The following is a 19,807-nucleotide window of genomic DNA, read 5'->3' as shown; positions in this document are numbered from 1 at the left end:
ATATAACAGTTAAAAATAACTTTCTGCTATAGGGATGTTCACACCATCCACTTGTTAAAATTCACCTGCATTTTAAAAAATCAATATAAAAAAATTACACATTACAAAGTAATAAGTAGTGAGACATCACTCCATATAAAGTGAGATATGGTGGACACCCACCTCTAAAAAAGGATTACTGCAGACTACATGTCAATATTGTAGCATAGCAGGAAAAGCAGCGTATGACCTTACCACAGCCTTTCTCTCTTCACATACATCCATGACCACTCCTTTCCTCCCTCCCTTCTGCAAGTCAGGATACCTTTCTCAGCCTGCTTTTGTATAGGATGCGTTCAGAGTATGCCTTCCAGCTGGTTGTTGACCAATCAGAGCACTAATTGGTTAATCACTGCATTTCATTTGATTAGCTGGATGCCTAATTATGTGAAACACACATTCCCATTGGCCAGTTACCCTAACTACAGCACCTAAAGCCCAAGGACCAACTGCCACCAGCATTACATCTCCACGCAATTCCGATGAGCAAGCAGGAGCTTTGGCTCAGATGCGGCAGTCTGTATCACTGCATGTGGCAGGATCACGAATCTCCAGAACGTTTGGCTTTTAAGTACCATCTTGACACAACAAATCTGTGATACCATTCAGATTGATAAAGTTTCCATTACTACAAAACGATCACTGCCAGGGTAAACACTTGATATTCAGTGGTAAGACTGAAGAACATCTTCTGGAGTAAGAAAAAAACAAAACAACCACCCACACAAAAAAACCCAAGTGGATGAATTGAACAAAAGGTCTCAGCTTAAACGGCAGCAGAAACATCAGCATGATGATCTGGCTTATCAAGCTGTTTCAACTAGTGACTTCTTAACACTGAGGTTCACTATATACTACATAAGCTAACAACCAATTTTTCAAGTCCCAACTTGAAAATATGCCCCCCTGTATTTTATTAAAGTCATAAGTAGTAAATCAGATGTAAAGAACAGCTCAAAATAAAACTACTCAGAGTGTCAAAACAATAGTCCTTCGTATTAAACTCAGTGGCTTATCTTTCCCTCTGTTGCAATTATATTAACTTCAGTCAAGCTACAATCAGGCTGCACTGAACTTGTTCCGTTTACACTGTCAAATTACAAAATCCATTTTCTACAAGTTAGCCAACACTGGCTAGCTAAGCATGATGACCTGTTCATAATTTTCATTATGAAAAGCATTATTATGAGACTTGTGACACAAAGCTCAAAGTGTTTTTATTTTACAGATTCAAACTCTCAATTTAAACTCACCATGAAAAGAAGTTCCCCAGTAGGAAGGTGCTTTCAGGACTAACACCAAATTTATTTTGGAACAAACTTTAACACAACAATCATGGAAGCAGACCTATAACTTTACATAAATACACTCTGTGCTTCTTGTGACTGCAGAATTTAGATGTGACCATAAATCTGGTAAGATGTAACCGATTTTTTTTTCCCTCTCCAGAAAGACTGATGTCTTTCCTCTACACAAGCACAATGGAACAATCTCTTCTTGAAGTTATTTTGCTTCATTAAATTAAATTTCTATTAATGTCCTTTTTTATAGTTGCTGAGAGTCACTCATATATGCCTGATACTCCCCGTTTTCAAATTTTCTACTCTTTCAAACAGATTAAGTGATCACCTTAACACTTTGTATTTCTATCCACATACCACCCCATCTGATAAAAAGATAATCTTTGTAACACTATGTGTTAAATGGCACATTTTATTTCCTTACCACAGTAAAAATAGGAGCTTCCTGCATACTCCCTGCTCAAATTACATGGATTTTCTTTAAGATTAGGGCACACATTGTAACAGCAGCATATAATTTTCCTGCACAATAATTTTTTTTCCAGTTGAAAGGTATCCTATAATATCATCAGCATCAACAGGAACCAACACCTGATTTTCAGCTAGGCAAAGCTTATGCGTTTGGTGACTTTATTTCCCTGTAAAAAGCAGTTTTCAGATATAAAGAGGCTATGTGAAAATTTGAAAACAATCTAGCAACTCATTCTTTAACCACAAAGTGCTAGACCAAAAGGAAATGTAATTGTGCCAATAATAAGATGGGTAATTTTTTTTCCACAAATATCCTATTTTTGTTACTTTAATTTCATCCTCTGTTAAATTTATACACATTCAGAAATGGCACATAAGCACTGTCCTTCCTAAAAGTTGTATGGATACCTTGAAAAACTAAGCGTAGAGCATAAAACTGGTTTACCCATTTAAGAAATCTTCTTGTTGAAACTACTGTCTATGTAACTGCAGGTAAAAAGGTTATATGTATCCCAAATATCTCAAGACCATCAGCATGTTCCAAAGACAAAAGATTAAAGACCAAACTCCTACTACTTAGACAACATATTAGTTCGCAAAATTTGTTGTGATTCCTTTCAGAGTATGGAAACTGGAAGTCTTCTGTGCTTCAGAAAGCACTTTAGCATGAACTTAACAGTCAATCAAGGAATCTTTGCATTGAGCTATGCTGGTTACAAAACGCACATTTCTACTTTTACTTTTTTTTCTTTTAGAATTACTGCCTAAGCTTTGTGCTAGAGCGCACCATGAGCCGGCACACACAAAAGTTTGATTTTGTTTTAAAAATAAGCTGTTTATAAAATTGCCAGTGTCACACAGGTCTTGTGCCCAGAACTCTGTCATCTCCAGCTGCTATTGATTGTTACAACATCTGTAACATATCAAGATGATCCAGGTATCAGTTTTGCATAAGTACACAAGAATTTAAAAGAAGTAAATATAAATTTCATTAACTTGCAAGGAAATCTTATAAATATGAACTTTTACTTAAGCACTTAGAAGGTGAGAAGAAAAAAAAAGTGATTAAAAAAATATCACTACTTTTAAGCCAAACCTGTGCTAGTTTCTGCATCAGATTAATACTATTCTTAGTGATGGAACTGACATTATCTGTAGTAAAATAATTCACTTAAACATATGTTGTGGCCTGACCAAATGAAAAAAAGTAACTACAGCAGAGAAAGATATCACAAAACAGTAAGTAAATGTATTCACTCTAGCAGAGTGCATACGCGCAGTTTTATTTGTTATGGGTTCTTCGTATTTTCCATCACCAATTTGTTAGAATTGACAAAAACAAGTTATAATTTAAAAATTAATCCATTTTAAACTAATTTGCCCTTACAAAATCATTCTTATAAACTTACAATTCAACCATTTTTTATTGTATACTACTTTGTATTATTAAGGTCAGTCCTGAGATTTAACTACAAATATAGTTATCTTTTGGATGGCATATGGCAAGATCTCCAACTCTTTTTAGCTTTGGAAATTTACATCTGCCTGTTCATTCAAGATGCTAAGCATACATGTGTTGACAAACAGAAAATAGCAGATGGCAAAAAGCAAATGCTCAACATGAAGCACTGGGGATCATTTGAAGAAGGCTTGGACTCAGACATTTGCCATTTTTATTTTAACAGCAGAATTATTTTTAAAAATAAATTCCACCATCTATTATGCCTGATGCTAACAAACACCTGTGATCAGAATATTCAAGATTACAGAATGAATATCACATTAATTGCAATCGGTATCCAAGATGCAAGTTGCTTTATAAAGTTCAGGATTTTAAGGTAAATAGCACAGTACCATTCCTCAGGACGTTAACTTCTGCTGCTACACATAAGCCAGAAAACTTTCTGTACTGACCACAAAATTTGTCATGAAATCTTTTAAGAAGCGATACACGGCTATGCTCATCTGCTATCCCAGCTTTGAAACTGGAGTTACTCAGGGAATTGACTACTACCACAGTACATAAAAACACCCACCTGTACGTAGACCTGTTCTCTGCCCACAACAATACTATTACTTCTACCACCACTATCTCCAGTAACAGCTTTAGAAAACCAAAACGAGCACTTTGTCAGTTAGAGGTGTGAAGCTACCAAGAGCTCTAAGTGCAAGCTTCACTTGGGGAGCAAGGGAGTTACCTCCTATGAGAGATCCGGCCAGTGCTATGCTTTTTACTAACAATGACCAGTGGATGCCTAAGGAATATTATCAGGATAGGACAAGCATACACCAACTCCCTTATGTATTCCACCAATATTCATAAGTCTGTAGCTCACAGATTTCTGAACCAGAAAGAGTATTTTTTGTGTTAACATGCCATGGCAGACTTTTCTTTCATGAAATGTCTAACAACTTTTTCAACCAAGGAACCCGTTGGACTCAACATCATCTGTGGCAATGACTTTCACACTGTAACTACATACTATACGAATGCCTTTTAGTGAAGGTATGTAGCGTAGTCTCTAGTCACTCCTATAGCCGATGAGTTTTCAAGGTGCATAAAAATAATTAGTATTTTATTACCACCATGCTTTTACAGACTTTAGACTGACTGTGCTAGATAGTGTATCAGTAAGTGGACAAACAAGTCAAGTCTGTAACAGCTCAGCTAAAAGAAAAAGATGAATAGAGACAGAACATATGGTAAGAACAACAAACAAGTAGCAGATCTGTCTTGGAGAAAACACCTACAAGTAAACATCAGTGTGGCTTTTTAGTCAGAGAGATCCATCACAAATAGCAAGTTCTGAGACAAACTGCAAAAGGGGAAAAAAAAAAAAAAAAAATCTTCATTTTCTCTAACATTTCTCACTGACTTTTCAAATAAAGAGCACTAACCAATTAGTTTGGAAATGTACAGGTTCTAAAGAAAAGCTTGTATATTAAAATAATATTTCCACCTTCTAAAACTACAGTTATAGACATAAAGAGACAGTTCTAAACTCCAACAATTCTCACTTCATACACTTCAAAATAATTACATGAAAGTACAGTGCTGTAACACAAAGGGTCAGGTTCATTTAAAAAAAAAATAATCATACAGGAAAGGCACTACATAGTTTCAGTTCTGTGGCAAACAGCCCTGAACAATACTTTACATATGATTTTAATTCCACTATTATACCTAGACTCATAGCGGAAAAAAAAAAATTAATTCCATCACAGTATTCAGTTTAAGTAGCCACCTGTCTGAACAGAAGAGGTGTTTTACACTGCGGTCCCTCTATTTTTTTCATTAAGGACAAACAGATCATTATATTTTATTCACATTTTACTAGTAACTCAGCAAAACAAAAACATTAGGAGGTCCAAGAAAAATACTGTTTCTATTAAAAGCAGGACTAAGCAGCTTGATTTCCAAAGCACTCTCCTACATTAATTCTTCTAATGTTTAATAGTGAGGACCAAAGGATTTATGTCCTATATCTGCATGCAAACATCTTGTAAAGTGTTGAAACTTAAGACTAAGTATACAGATCAGTTTCAGACAAAGAAATAAACTAGAAAGAAGCACTGAGAAGGAGTAGACATACAGCAGGACTGCTTAGCAAATTCAACTGAAGAGTATCAAAATGTGTAAATTGAAACATACTGGTGAAACAACCTTTAGAACAGTTTTCACAGGTGCTAGCAATAAAATGTAAAAAAAACCCCACAACAAAACCCAAACAAACATGGCCCCCCAAAACTATTCCATGAATTTAATTCAATTCTAACAAAACTCAGTCTTGACATCACTAGCGTTCTCTTTACCTCGCTTAAAAATCCCAACTTCTTATTGCATTCATTCTGCCACCTCAAACCAAGCAAGATTAGTGAGTTCTGCTCACCTTCTTCCTTCTTCTCTATTAGGTTGCCAGTTTTCAAGAAACGTAGGAATTTAGTTACCTTAGGAATTCTGTCTATCAAATTTGGCTGAACTAAGAATCATACAAAGTAATCTGGTAAAGCTCTGAGATTCTTTAACGCATATACCAGGAGTACAGGAAAAATTGAAACAATTCACAGAACATCAGGTCTTGAAGCATGACCAAAAATGTGAGTCCACAAAAATGCACCAGAGATTTTCAAATAAGATTGATATTAACATATTTTCCTCCTATACATTTTCTATTCCATTACTGCAGACTATCAGGAAGAACTTCTTTTTGCTCTTTGCATCTGGTCTTTATATATTCAAGGGTCACATTCAGCACACTGTAACTGCACACATCATAGTAAATACTACAAGTTATTAATTAGCAAATTTCACAACTGTGTGCTACAAACAATGACTGTTTTTGACTTGTGCACCCGATTATCCCACACCTGATGAACAAGTATTTGGCTCAGTTCATTCATTAACGTTTAGCAAAGCTGGGCAACAAAGCTGGGTGTCTGGAACCAGAACACCACAACCCCTCTTTGCAAAATACAATAACTTATAAACTCAAGATGTTTATTTCAAACTTAAACCAGCCTCAGTGAGCTGATATTATAAATATATTATGATTAATTCTATTTATAAAAAAAGTAAAAACAAAATCTGCAATTATTATCTTATTGATTTATAAAATTTATTTTAGCACATCTTAAATAAGAAAAACATACTTACTAATAAAGCAAGTTTTTGGTACTTCCGTTTTAGTTCTGCTGGACTGTCCGATGGCTTCGCACCCAGGATTTTGTACCAGTCCTTTTGTGTTATCCTTTCAAATGCCATAGTCTGACTGGTTTTGAAATTACTTTCTTAGCACTGTGTAAGAAAATTAAATAAATACAATTACAATTTGAAAGAGAAACAGTTAAAGCAAAAATGAGGAAATGTGACAAACTATGGGATCAAGAAATAGACTGCGGCCCTCAAGCACGTGTACACCCTACATAAGACCTATGGTGTAAAAAAACAGCTCCATTCATACGACCATACCATCCCATAGATTGCCATATGTAAAGTGATTTAAGTTATGCTGTGTTTCCTGTCCCAGTTCCTTAGTATATCATGTTTCAGGATCTGTCCACACTCTTTTGAAACTATTTTGTGTTTTAACTGTCTGAACTCTTTTGAACCTACACGTTATACATACACTTTTTATATATATACACTTTCTAAAAGACACACTTTTTATTTTGAAGCAATACTGTACTTAATATATGAAAAAAAATGAAGTACATAAAAGTGTGTCATTTTGTCAATTCTGGAATGAGATACATGCAAGAAGACAGAAGGTATGGCCCAGGTTTTGCACAGTGATATTCACAGTATGGCTCCTCCTTCATCCTGCTGGGTAAGAAGACGTAACTTTTCAATATTAAAGTAGAAGAGCATATAAAAGTAAATGAAAAAAGATGAATGAAAACATATAAAGTCAGGGCAGGTCCTTAAGTAAAACCTAAATAGTTGGGTGCTTTCCGTTTTTGGCCATCTATCATCAAGCTAATGACCCAGAAAGAAAAAAAAAAACCAAGCAAATTAAATGCCAGGAAGAGCATAGCAATGCCTGAGCTTCAAGCAGATACTTATATGCTTTGAGTAGTCGATTTATCACAAACTTTCTGATACGAAAGCACCCTACCTCTCAACACTGAAGAGCTTTGTTAAGTTTGCGAGTTTCATAAGCCTTTTTTTGTTGAATAATGTTTTTTTTGGGTTTTGGTTGTTTTTTTTTCACCACTAAATCCGGTTTTTGGTGACTACCGTCACACTTCACAATAAACCCTTTTTTTCACGGGGGAAGAAAAAGTACGTTTTTCAAACTTCACAGCGCAACAACCGCAAAGCGGGGGCACCCGACTACAGCCCCCCCCACCACCACCCCCGCCCCCTTCCTTTGGGGGAGCACCACGCACCCACGGGCGCCCGCCCCTCCCGCTCCACACCGTCCCCCACGAAGGCCCCTTTCGCCCTACGGAACCCACGAGAGTTTTTAAGATCCCGCGAAAACGCCAGCGCCGCCTGAGGCCGCGCTTCCCCCGCCACGGCACGGCTCAGCCAGAAGCGGCCGCTGCGGACCCACCTCGCAGCACCGGGGCTCGGCGGCGGGAGGAGGCCGGCAGGAATCGCGGAGGGAGGCCAGGGAGGCCGCCGGAGCCCGACCGCGGCCGCCGGAGGCTTCCCGCCGCCTCAGGATGCGCCCAACGACACATCCCCCCACCCCCCCGCGGCCGCTAGCGCCAACGGACGGCGGCGCGAGACCGCCGGCCCCCTCAAGCAGAAAGACCCCGCGGCGACAGCCCGCACCCACCTGCCCCGCGCCGCCGGCCCCTCGGTGGAGGCGCCCGGTGTCCCGGGTAAGTCGTCCGGCGGGAAACAGCTCCGCCGCGCGGTGCTTTGCGCCTATAGCGTACCGGGGGGCAGCGGTGCTTACGGGGCCGCCTCGCCTTGTTTCCGCCCGGGCAGTAGCGGCCTTGGCACCGGCAGGAAGCGGAGCCGCGGCCGAGGCACGACGCCGTCTCCATGGCGACCGGTGGCGCTCCGGAGCTGCGAGACTGCCGCCAGGCTCCGTAAGTACCAGCCCCGGCCGCCCTCCAGCGCTTGTTATCGGCCTGGAGCGAGCGGGAATGGCTTTTCACCCCCACTTTCCCCTCAAGGATTCCGTCTCCAGAGAAGATACCGGGGTCCACTTTGCCCTCCTTCCCTCCTGCACGGGAGTCTGGGCCGCCCGACACTCCCTCTCCCCTCAGGGACTCCACCTCCAGGTTGGGAAGACTCAGGGGGCACCGGGTCCGTTTTGGCTTCCCTCGTTGCAGCCTCCCCCTCCATCCACCCCATTAGCTCCAACACAGGGAACGGCGGGCCCGCCGAGCTCTGAGGGGGCGGGTGACGGGCCCGCCGGCACCCCCGGGGTTGGCTCGGGGTATGGTCGACACACGCCGTCGAGTTCCCTCTGCCCGGGCAGATTTTTAATGGTGTAAAGATATTTCCTTTTATTAAAAAAAAAAAAAAAAAAAAAAGCTTAGGTTGATGTTGTAGACTTCAGTTTATGTAATCTCAGTCAAACTTTTAAAATTCAGCTGGGCAGGGTGCTGGGCCAGCTGGTCTAGACTGTGCTTTTGCCAAGAAAGGTTGGACCAGGTGATCCTTGAGGTCGTTTCCAACCTGGTATTCTATGATTCTGTGAATCCTAGTCAGCAAAATCCCTAAATATTAGCCCAGAAAATCTCAGTTCACACTATACCTTTAAACGTGTAGCATACTTCCTTTGACAATGTTTTTATGTAACATGTTAGAATTGAAGCAACTTTTTGTCATTTTCATACCCTTTGAACTGTTTAAGTAGAGCAGCAGTCAGGCTATACAGATATTGGTGAGAAAAACTGGCAGAGGTATTCCTGGCGTATTGTTCCCATTAACTACCAATGCAGGAAGGGTGTGGGACAATCAGGGCTGAATAATAAACATGGAGAATTTATTTAAATTTTAACATGGATGGTAGAGAAGCAAGAGACTTTCTGGATAGGTGAGAAATCTAATCTACGATACTACTCAGGACCTGTGCATCAGTCTGATTTTTGTCTATCCTGGTCATCAATGTCTCTACAAAATAGTCAGTCAGTAGGTTAGTATTTTGCCCTTTTCTGCAGTTTTGTAGGTGAGGTCAAATTTGTAACCCTGGCGTCCATAGTTGTCAAAAGGGAGAGAGACTTGGCTTTGCAGTTGGGCAGTACATGTATGAGCCGTGGAACAGCCTAGCTCCCTCTGTCAATGCGGTATTAACTTCTGCAGCACCAATGTGAGTAATATATATTTCAATGAAATAATTGAATTATAGATTAGATGTATCAAGTGTGAGGTAATTTACATAGTCCCTTTTGAAACAAGAATTTACCTCCCTGGCAAAGGTTTCAGTATGAGTCTTAATTTTGGCTTGTAATCAGCCCGCAGTACTCAATATGTTCCCTTCAGCCTCTGATTGGGGCTGATATGTGAACAAGTACTGTTGTTGTGAAGATAGGGAAAATTAAAATTGTAAAAGACGTGGTGTTGTCTTGGAGGTTGGTTACTACACCTATGCTTTTACCACAGATGGTTAAGATGCTCTTACAGACTGGACACATTTACAATATTAATTTTTATCCTTTATGCCCCAAATTCTTAAATGTTGCATTTAGAGTTTTTCCATTTGAAGTTGTTATAGGTTTGGTGCCTGAAGCCAGCTTGTAACGTAGTTTAAACTCAGAGTTATCTGAGAGACTGTGAGAATTTGTATCCAATAGTATAATTATTTGTAATTAGTTGTTCAATATAAAATTAACTATAAATAGTAAGAAATTATCTCTTAAGTCAGTGGAAAAATTTTGGAGGTGAAACACTCATTCTTTTCGGTGCATGTTCAGCAGTCATGCCCAAGTAAAAGAAAATAGGCTGTTTAATATAACAGTTTGGTGTTCATGGACTGAAAAATGCATAAACTATGAAATTAAATCACTGCAGGATTATATGACCTCATCTGGTATTATAATCTTTGTGTCTTGGTTTCTCTTTTAATTTTCATCTATCCAGTTTCAGAAATCAGCGTTATGTTCGGGTTAGTCTTAGCTCATCGTGCTCTGTTTGGTCATAATGACTTTTGAAGATGTTGATCAATCTCAAGCCAATGTGATAATCTTTCATCACCAGAGGTATCAAAACTAAACTAAGATAGTTCAAGATTTGTTAAAATCAAATGGGTATATAGGGGAGAGACACCAGGGCAAAACAGACTGGAATCAAATGCTGCCTATTGCTTTCGGCAGCTACTGGCTGGTAAATCAGCATATAGTACAAACTAGCTACAGGATTTGCTGCTTTTCCCCTTCTGATGGCAAAACAAAAGTAGGTAAGTGACATGGCAAGTGCGGGGAACTTACCATGAAAGTCTAGGATGTGTGGAGACAGACAATGAAATCATGGAGAAGAACTGGGACTGTTGTCCCAAAATGGGAGATATAGGACCCAAGTCTGTAAGAAATCAGACTTCGCTAGTTGCTTAAGTACCTTAAACAAATCATTATTTAAGTATGTATAGGTGCTATTAATTTCACTGGAGCTGGACACCTAAACATGTTAAAAAGTTTTCTTCTCTTGTTTAATGTAAGATAATTTATATATAGGTTGTTTTTTTAAACATTTTTTGTCAAAATGTTTAAAATTTTAATAATTTTTTAAAAACCGTCACAAAGGATTGTGCTGTGTTGTCGCAGAAGTATAGGAAAAGAATTATTTAAGGAGTTAACTGGACTAATGTGTCACATATCAATACAACAAAAGATGTGTACCAATGATGGACCAGCACCTTGTTATTTTATTCTTTTAAGAAACAGCCGAAATGTCCAGACTTTTTCACTTTTTACTGCATTTTTAACCTCTGAAGACAACTGGTATTTTTCAAAGCATTGTTCAAAGTAGTTGCGGTGGATTGACCTTGTCTGGACGCCAGGTGCCCACCAAAGCTGCTCCATCACTCCCCTTCCTCAGCTGGACAGGGGAGAGAAAATATGATGAAAGGTTCATGGGTCAACATAAGGACAGGGAGAGATCATTCACCAACTACATCATGGGAAAAACAGACTCAGCCTGGGGGGGGGGGGAATTTAATTCATTACCAATCAAATCAGAGTAGGATAATGAGAAATAAATCCAAATCTTAAAAACACTTTCCCCCCACCCCTCCTTTCTTCCCGAGCTTAACTTTACTCCTGAGTTTTCCACCTCCTCTCTGCCAGCAGCACAGGGGGACACGGAATGGGGGTTGTGGTCAGTTCATCACACGTTGTCTCTGCCGCCCCTTCCTGCTCAGTGGGAGGACTCCTCATACTCTCCCCTGCTCCAGTGTGGGGTTCCTCCCATGGGAGACAGTTCTCCATGAACTGCTCCAGCGTGGGTCCTTTCCACGGGGCGCAGTCCTTCAGGAACAGACTGCTCCAGTGTGGGCTCCTCTCTCCAGGGGGCCACAGGTCCTGCCAGCACAGGCGCTCCATGGCATCACAGTCTCCTTTGGGCGCATCCACCTGCTCTGGTGTGGGGTCTTCCACAGGCTGCAGGTGGATATCTGCTCTACTGTGGTCCTCCATGGGCTGCAGGGGGACAGCCTGCCTCACCATGGTCTTGACCACAGGCTGCAGGTGAATCTCTGCTCCGGCGCTTGGAGCATCTTGTCCCAATCCTTCTTCATTCACCTTGGTGTCTGCAGAGTTGTTTCTCTCACGTATTCTCACTCCTCTCTCCTGCTGCAATTGCTGTTGCGCAGCAGTTTTTTCCCCATCTTAAATATATTATCCCAGTGGTGCTACCACCGTCAGTGATTGGCTCGTCCGGCCTTGGCCAGTGGAGGGTCCATCTTGGGGCCGGTTGGCATTGACTGTATCAGACATAGGGGAAGCTTCTATCATATTCTCACAGAAGCCACCCCTATAGCTCCCTGGCTGCCAAAACCTTTCCACACAAACGCAATACAGCAGTAAAGATTTTTTTTGCCTTTTTTTGTTTGTATTGATTTTATCTTGCTATATATGTGTACAAAAGAGTGATGCACAGGTTATATACAAATCAGAAGGCAAGTCTTTCTAAGATTACTTAGCATCTAGAATATGCAGAATATTTGAGAAATTACAATTTTTGCAACAAATGCCTTTTTATAGTTGGAAAGGCAAAGTTACTTAGGATAATTCCTATCTGGACAAATATGTTCCTTTTTTGGACACCACTTATGTTTGTTAAATGTCAACATACACTGTAGTGCTGTTCTTGATACAAAGCACTACACATGACTTTGTTTGCTCACTTGTTTATTTATCTAATTAATGGTTTTCTGAAAACATAGCCTTTTCTGCTGTCTTGTTTTTCTTGTAACTGAGAAGAAATAAGATTCATGGGAATAAAACCTTAAGAAAGCACTAGATCCCTAGTCTGAATTTTTATGTATTATATGACTGTTCTGAGTCCACTGTGTTCTGACTATCAATATTTCATTTGTGAGAATGTGGCTTCAGCAGCTGATCATCATACTGTTAAAAATTGTCCCTAATTCTAAACTTGAACTTGCCTGGCTTCTGTTTCCAGCCATTAAGTCTTCTTAGACCTTTTGCCTTAAATTGTAGTATTTTAGCATCTGATATATACCAACATAAACAAGCACTAAATGTTTATGTTTTCAGTAAATTTTAGAGATTGAGCACATTTAAGTCATGCACAGATAGATACTTTGTCTTAAATGACTTGTTGTAGTTGTTCTTTCTTCATATTTCCAACTCTTTAATGTGGCAATTAATAAGAGCAATTAATTAATGTGGCAATTAATAATACAATATTTCACTATGGGGTCTCACCAATACTTCTTCTGGTGTAGTGTTTTCATTCTGACCGTTTAAGTCAGTACAGTGAGAAGAATTTTTTTCAAATGAATTTTTCTGTCAGAGCTATAGTAGACAGCTGATTCAAAAGAGTGGTGTAAGTGAAAATTCTCAGTTCTGTCTCTTGGGAACAATTGTTTTGTCTGTGAAAGATAAAATAATTTTTTCAACTTTGAACAATGTTGGACTTCTTTTTCAATCTAGATAATAAAAATCCTTGGAAGAGATAGGATTATTTAAAACTGATTAATGGATTATTTTTTTTTTTTTTTCATTTTTTAAGAGAAGGGTGTCAGAGATGTGAATGTTAAGTTCTTCCAGAATTTGTTTTAATTGGGTCAGATTTGTCAACAGTAAAAAGAAAAACAAAGTTTTGTCTCCCAGGAGATGTGGATATGATAGACTAAATGTCATAATGATGTGAACAAATGAGATGTAACATGCACTGAAAATATATGTTTTCCATTAAATTTTCCACAAAAATGATTGAAAACGTCTTGGGAATTATTTAAGCAATTTACAATATTGTTTAAAAAGGTACATCTGGGCACACCGAGTACAGTCTTTTGTCGTTCATTAGCAATGTACTTAATGAGGGTTTTTTTAAGTGATAGATAGTTAAGGTAACAGACAAGTGACAGATTGTTTGTCTTTAACGATTTCCCTATTTCAGGCCCATTACAAAGCAATTAGAAATCTGACAGCATTTTTACTCTGCATTACTGATCATCTAAAGTGATGAGAAATGAGAGGTGATGAATATTAATTGTATATTTTCATATAATTATCATAAATTATTACCTTGTCTAGTGTGCTGCAGGTGGAGTAAAATCAATGGATGAAAATTCAGTCAAATATGATAATTTGAAAGATTTCATGACTTAGTTTTTGTCTTTAAAGTGCAGTGTCAATCAGTCTAAACCGGGCATAGATTAACTGAGGGAAAGACAAAGATACTCATACCTTTCCTCACTTTGCTACCACTGATCAGCATGGCATTTACTCTTGTGCCCTGTGACAAATTATTAATCTCTCTTTTGTAGCCTGTCCACTTATACCTATGCCTGTCCAACTTTTTTTCCACAAATATTTACTTAATGTTTGAGCATTAAAACAATATTAAAACCTGTGCACTTGGCTGAACCAAGAACTAGCTATTCTCATCTTTTTTTAACCCACTTGGTATATGTGCATTGTAAGGTATCAGTTACTTGCATTGTGCTTCTATTCTCAGGGGACCCTGGCCTCTATCAAAAATGAGGAGTGTTCATATGACTTGTTTGTTTGAAGTATGGACCTTTATTCAGATTTTGTTCTGAAGATGCAGTCATCAATAATAAACACCCATAATAAACAGAGGTTACAGAATCTTACCGGGTTCCATGCTTTAATTAATAAGTCCTCATGGCACTGTGATATCATTGGTCTTGAAAGTTCAAAGGATATCATCAGTTCCTTTTCAGACAGTGAGAGAGGAGGCACAGACTCAAGTGTCAAAGTAACAGTGAATTTTGGTGTTCTGTTTTGGAATATGAAACTCCTATAACTTATAGTACTTATCTTTATAATGCATCTCCGATGTTCAGAGCAGAATTCATTTATAGTTAGTGGAAAACCTACAAAACCAGATAACAGATACTCAAAAGCAGGTATCTAGAAAATGTGGCTACTGTTTTTTTTTTTTTTTTCTCCCTGGGAAATTTTGGTTTATATGACTTATTCAACATCACTTTAGAATTTTAAGACAAAGACAAGAATGATATCCAATTTATCCAGGGCAGTAGACCTTAGCCATGAGACAATTCTCCCTTCTGCATTTCCCTGCACATTTCTGGTTCAGTGAAGTGAGTGAATTGGAGGAATCATAAAAACAAATGATTATGTCAGTCTTTCAGAATCCATGTACTTACAGTCAAATAAAAACTGTATGTGCAAATTTAGTTGATTGGTTTTCAGTGCTGGACTTTGCAAACTTGATAATTTAAACAAACTGCATTTGAAAAATCACATTAACATAGAATCATAGAATCGTCTAGGTTGGAAGGAACCTTTAAGGTAATCAAATCTAACCACTAAACTAACACTGCCAAGTCCACCAGTAAACTGTGTCCCTAAGCACCACGTCTACCCATGTTTTAATACCTCCAGGGATGGTAATTCAACTGCTTCCCTGGGCAGCCAGTTCCAATGTTCGATAACCCTTTCTGTGAAGAAAGTTTTCCTAATATCCAATCTAAACCTCCCCTGGCACAACTTGAGGTCTTTTCCTCTTGTCCTATCACTTGTTAGTGGGGAGAAGAGACTGATGCCCATGTCACTACAACTTCCTTTCAGGCAGTTGTAGAAAGCGATAAGGTCTCAGCCTCCTTTTCTTCAGGCTAAACAATCCCAGTTCCCTCAGGTGTTCCTCATAAGACTTGTGCTCCAGACCCCTCACCAGCTTCGTTGCCCTTCTCTGGACACGTTCCAGAATCTCAATGTCTTTCTTGTAGTGAGGGGCCCAAAACTGAGCATAGTATTTGAGCTGGGGTCTCACCAGTGCTCAGTACAGTGGGACAATCCCTTCCCTAGTCCTCCTGGTCACACTATTCCTGATACAGGCCAGGATGCTGTTGGCCACCTGGGCACACTGCTGGCTCACGTTCAGCCAGCTGTCAACCAACACCCGCAGATCCTTTTCTGCTGGGCACCTTTCCAGCCACTCTTCCCCAGGTCTGTAGTGCTGCATGGGCTTGTTGTGACCCAAGTGCAGGACCCAGTACTTGGCCTTATTAAACCTCATACCATTGGCCTTGGCCTGTCGATCCAGCCTGTCCAGATCCCTCTGTACAGCCATCCTGCCCTCAAGCAGATTGACACTCCTGCCTAACTTAGTGTTGTCTGCAAACTTACTGAAGGTGCACTTGATCCTCAAACCAGGACACCCTGGTCCAGGGCGTTGGTAAAGATATTAAACAGAACTGGGCTCAGTACTGAGCCCTGGGGAACATGATATTTTATCTTCTAAAATTGCTGTGTTAGTAAGAAAGAATAGGGAGTGGAGTGTTTTCTCACGGTGGCAAACCTCACGACAAGCTACTGTCTTAGTTTGGTTTGGTCTACGAGCACAAGAACCTAAGAGCAGCCAAACAGGGTTAAACACGTAGTCTGCCTTTGATAGTGGATGGTGGTGGAATAAAAAGGTTACAAGAAACAGCACTACTAGTGCAGAGAAATCCTTCAGGTGTTAAATCCTGAGATGTGAATTTTTCATATAGATTTAAAATTATTCCCTGGGCCAATAATATGTACTTACTAGCACACTATTGTTTGAATTTAAAGGTCTTGTTCATTGATAAACTAACATCACTTGGTTACAGTTTGTCAGTAAGGCATACTCTAATCTCCATTTTCATCATAATGGGATTTCCTTTGAGACATTGTCATGCTATAAAAGGCCTCATTCCCACACTGATTGCCTGCAAATGAAAAAGGTAGCATGACTAGGCTAGTACCACCATGTCCTTACTGCTGAGGCCTCATGGTCATTTTAATGAATCATATTTATGCTGTATGTAGTCAAGGTCCAACTTTATTCAAATTTAAATTATACATACATAAAAAGCAACTTGGTTTTATACCAGTTATATGCCAGTATGCTATATAGTAAATGTTTTCATATGTTGTCATTTTAGTCCCTGTTTTGTTATTTAGTCTCTGTAGAATTAATTAATAAAGAATTGCATCATGCTCTGTGAGATTCTAAGAAAGGAATACTTCTCTGTGATACACATTGTTCTCAATATCACTCTGCAACTCTGAAAAAGTGCCATTTTATGGCTTTCCTTTTTTCATGTCTGTCATAGAAGACAGAACAGTTTTAATAGCCATCCACTCTCACTATTAAAATTGCAGTTATGCCTGGATTGCGTGTGGATTTTTCAAACAAAAGGACGTCTTTTCTTCCTGTCCCTTTTGTACATATGTTCACATTCTGCATAGTCACATGCTGCTAACCATGTGTATAAAGCCACGTGTTATGTCATATGTCCTCTTTTTTAAATTTCTGTAGTGAAAAGACTGAATAAACTCCTTTTGTTGATATACCTTGATCTTTATTCTGATATACTTAAACCAAATATTTATATGTTTGAAAACCCTTATCAGAAACAGGGATATTAAATGTCACATTGTTTCCTGCTAATGCAAACTGCAATACACACAAAGGCAGTGGAGCAACAACTGTGGTGTCTATAAAGCTTGCAAACATGACAGATCAACAGTATTTCACAGTTTATGTTAAAACCAGCTTCTTGAGAAAGGGACTTATAAAATGAAATATTTAGTTCTGGTATTTAGACTATTCATTTTATTTTAATTGGCTTTTCCCAAGATAATTGGGTATGTTTCCCCATGTTTGTTGAAGAGAAGCACTGGGCTATTTTCTTTAGAGATATGGTTTATAATTTATCATACTGTTGATTAACATTTTTCAATTATGTGGTTTATTTAATGACTAAAGTACTTTCCAAGTATGGCGGCAAGCTGTGAAATGCCTTTTAGCATTACAGGAAAGACGATAGTTGCTGTACTTCAAATACCATTTCATTCTATATTTCTGTATTACATGTATTTTTCAGTCTTAGCTTAAGCAAAACTGTTGTCCTTTCAGTTTGAACTGAAAGGTGTAGTTTGAAGGTACAGCTATGCTGATCTAATGGCTAGTTGCCACCGAAAGTGGTAAAATTCTTCTGCCATTGCTTTTTCACCCGCTTCAGTCATGTACTTCTGCTGCTCTTGCATCGGCACTGCCATTTATGTGACCACACAGTGAAATAATTAGTGGAGATAAATGAGCAAAAATCTATTTCTGCCAAAAAAATTTTATAATTTTCTGCTGATTTAGCTCCACTGAACAGATTTGTCATGTGTCGGTGCCAGCACAGAGAAGGTGGCTGGAGAACTTCTCCAGGACAAGGGGAAGAGATGGAAGAGGGGAGCAAATCTGCCCATTTTGATGTCACCTAACCGTTAGATCATATTACTTTATAATCAAATTGCATTGATCTAGACTGAGTAAAATTTATAAAAGTAAGCACATGGTAAATAAAACTGTTTTGAGATAATGCATATCACCAATGGATGTTGGAAGGTTAAGATATATACCAGAGGAATAGTACTCAGTCACAGAAGATCAATCCAGTCAAATGGAAATAAATGTTATTGACTAAAAATTGCATTTCTTTCTGATTTTTGTAACTGGTATTGGCTTTTTTTTTTTGGCTCATAGAATTACTTGGTTCTACATTATTACCTTACTGTTACCTTAATGTTGATTTGGGGGGAGGGAGGGGTGTTGTCCATTGATATTTCAGGAAAGTTCAGGGCCCATTGTGCTAGACACTGTACAGACATATCGTTAAAAAAATCCGATTACCAAAAAAAAATGAGTAAATCTATTTAACAGAAAATCTAGAAGAAAGAGTAAATCAAGAAATTTGGGAGGGCAATGAAACAGCAACATATTTTGCATACCTAGTCAAACGGATCAGTTTGTACAATTAAAAGGTTTTGTAGCTGTTTTCAATGAATCGAATGTTTATAGTTTGTTGTGGTGATCCCTAGAACATTGTGGTATGTCTGCATTTTGTAGACTGTGAAAATGATAATACATACTTCAAACACAAACGTTTGATTAAGAAATGAACAACAGGGCTTCAATCCTGCAAAGAAGCATACATACTTCTATTTGCACTGAAGTAATAGACACATTGATGTGCTTTATATTAAACACCTGTGTAAGTATTTGCAGGAATTGGCTCTGAAACTGTAAAGGCCAGCTTCAGATTTGCTTTAGCATTTACTGCTACTGTTAGTTTTGGTGATAACTCTGCTAAGCTGTTACAGGTATCAACCCATAAAATCATCTCTGAAAAACAGTACAGTTGACTGTGTAGATTGTATGTTTTTTCTTTTCATTAAAATAAAGCATATATTCAAATGTTGATCTTTATATGATATTAAAGCAAGCACTCACTTTAAGAGCTTACTTTGTAAGTTTTTGTAGGCATAGCTTTTGCAGTAACTGAAAATGAAAGATTCCTTCTCACAAGTAACTTACAGGTCAGATGGTAGATCTCACGCATATATATATGTATAGTATAATTTAAGGATTTCTCAGCTGACCACCAGTCTGTCTCAATCAATGATAGGTAAAATATTAGACTGTATATATGTCCAAAAGCCAGTGATCTTGTTTAGGTTTATGTAAATTCTGACTCTGATTCAAGTAATGTTATCTCAAGGTCTATCACATACATGTTTTCCCTAAATTAAAAAAAAAAAAAGAAAAAGGAACTCTTCCTGTTAAAAGGAATGAAAAAATTACGAATCTCCTGAGTGCTTGGTCATGTATTTGTAGAAACAACTTCTCAAACACAATAGTTCTTCCATTCATATAGGGGTAGAGGAGACAGAGGGCAGTGGGGAGAAGACAAGAAGAGAAGACATGGTTTTATTGAAAATCTGTATGACTTTATTCCAGGTGTTTCTGATTTTATTATATATAGAGATAATCAGATTAATCTAGATCTGCAGAGGATGTATTTTCTCCATTTATAGCCTCCAAAATTCCCTTTCAATTCTAA

General features: G+C 38.6%; 1 protein-coding gene across 1 annotated transcript in view; it reads right to left on the bottom strand.

Moving 5' to 3' along the window:
* The window catches only part of DNAJC24 (DnaJ heat shock protein family (Hsp40) member C24), a 40,661-nt gene extending 34,071 nt beyond the window's left edge, over nucleotides 1-6,590 (bottom strand). The window contains exon 1 of the mRNA XM_082485680.1: nucleotides 6,466-6,590. Within this exon, the coding sequence (XP_082341806.1) occupies nucleotides 6,466-6,573 (108 nt within the window). The 5' untranslated portion in view covers nucleotides 6,574-6,590. The remainder of the gene's footprint in view (nucleotides 1-6,465) is intronic.
* Nucleotides 6,591-19,807: the final 13,217 nt, after the last annotated feature.

Source organism: Vanellus vanellus (genome assembly GCF_965231255.1).
Source record: "Vanellus vanellus genome assembly, chromosome: 6".
NCBI classification, from domain to species: Eukaryota; Metazoa; Chordata; class Aves; order Charadriiformes; family Charadriidae; genus Vanellus; species Vanellus vanellus.
This window is presented reverse-complemented; position numbering and strand designations above follow the sequence as displayed.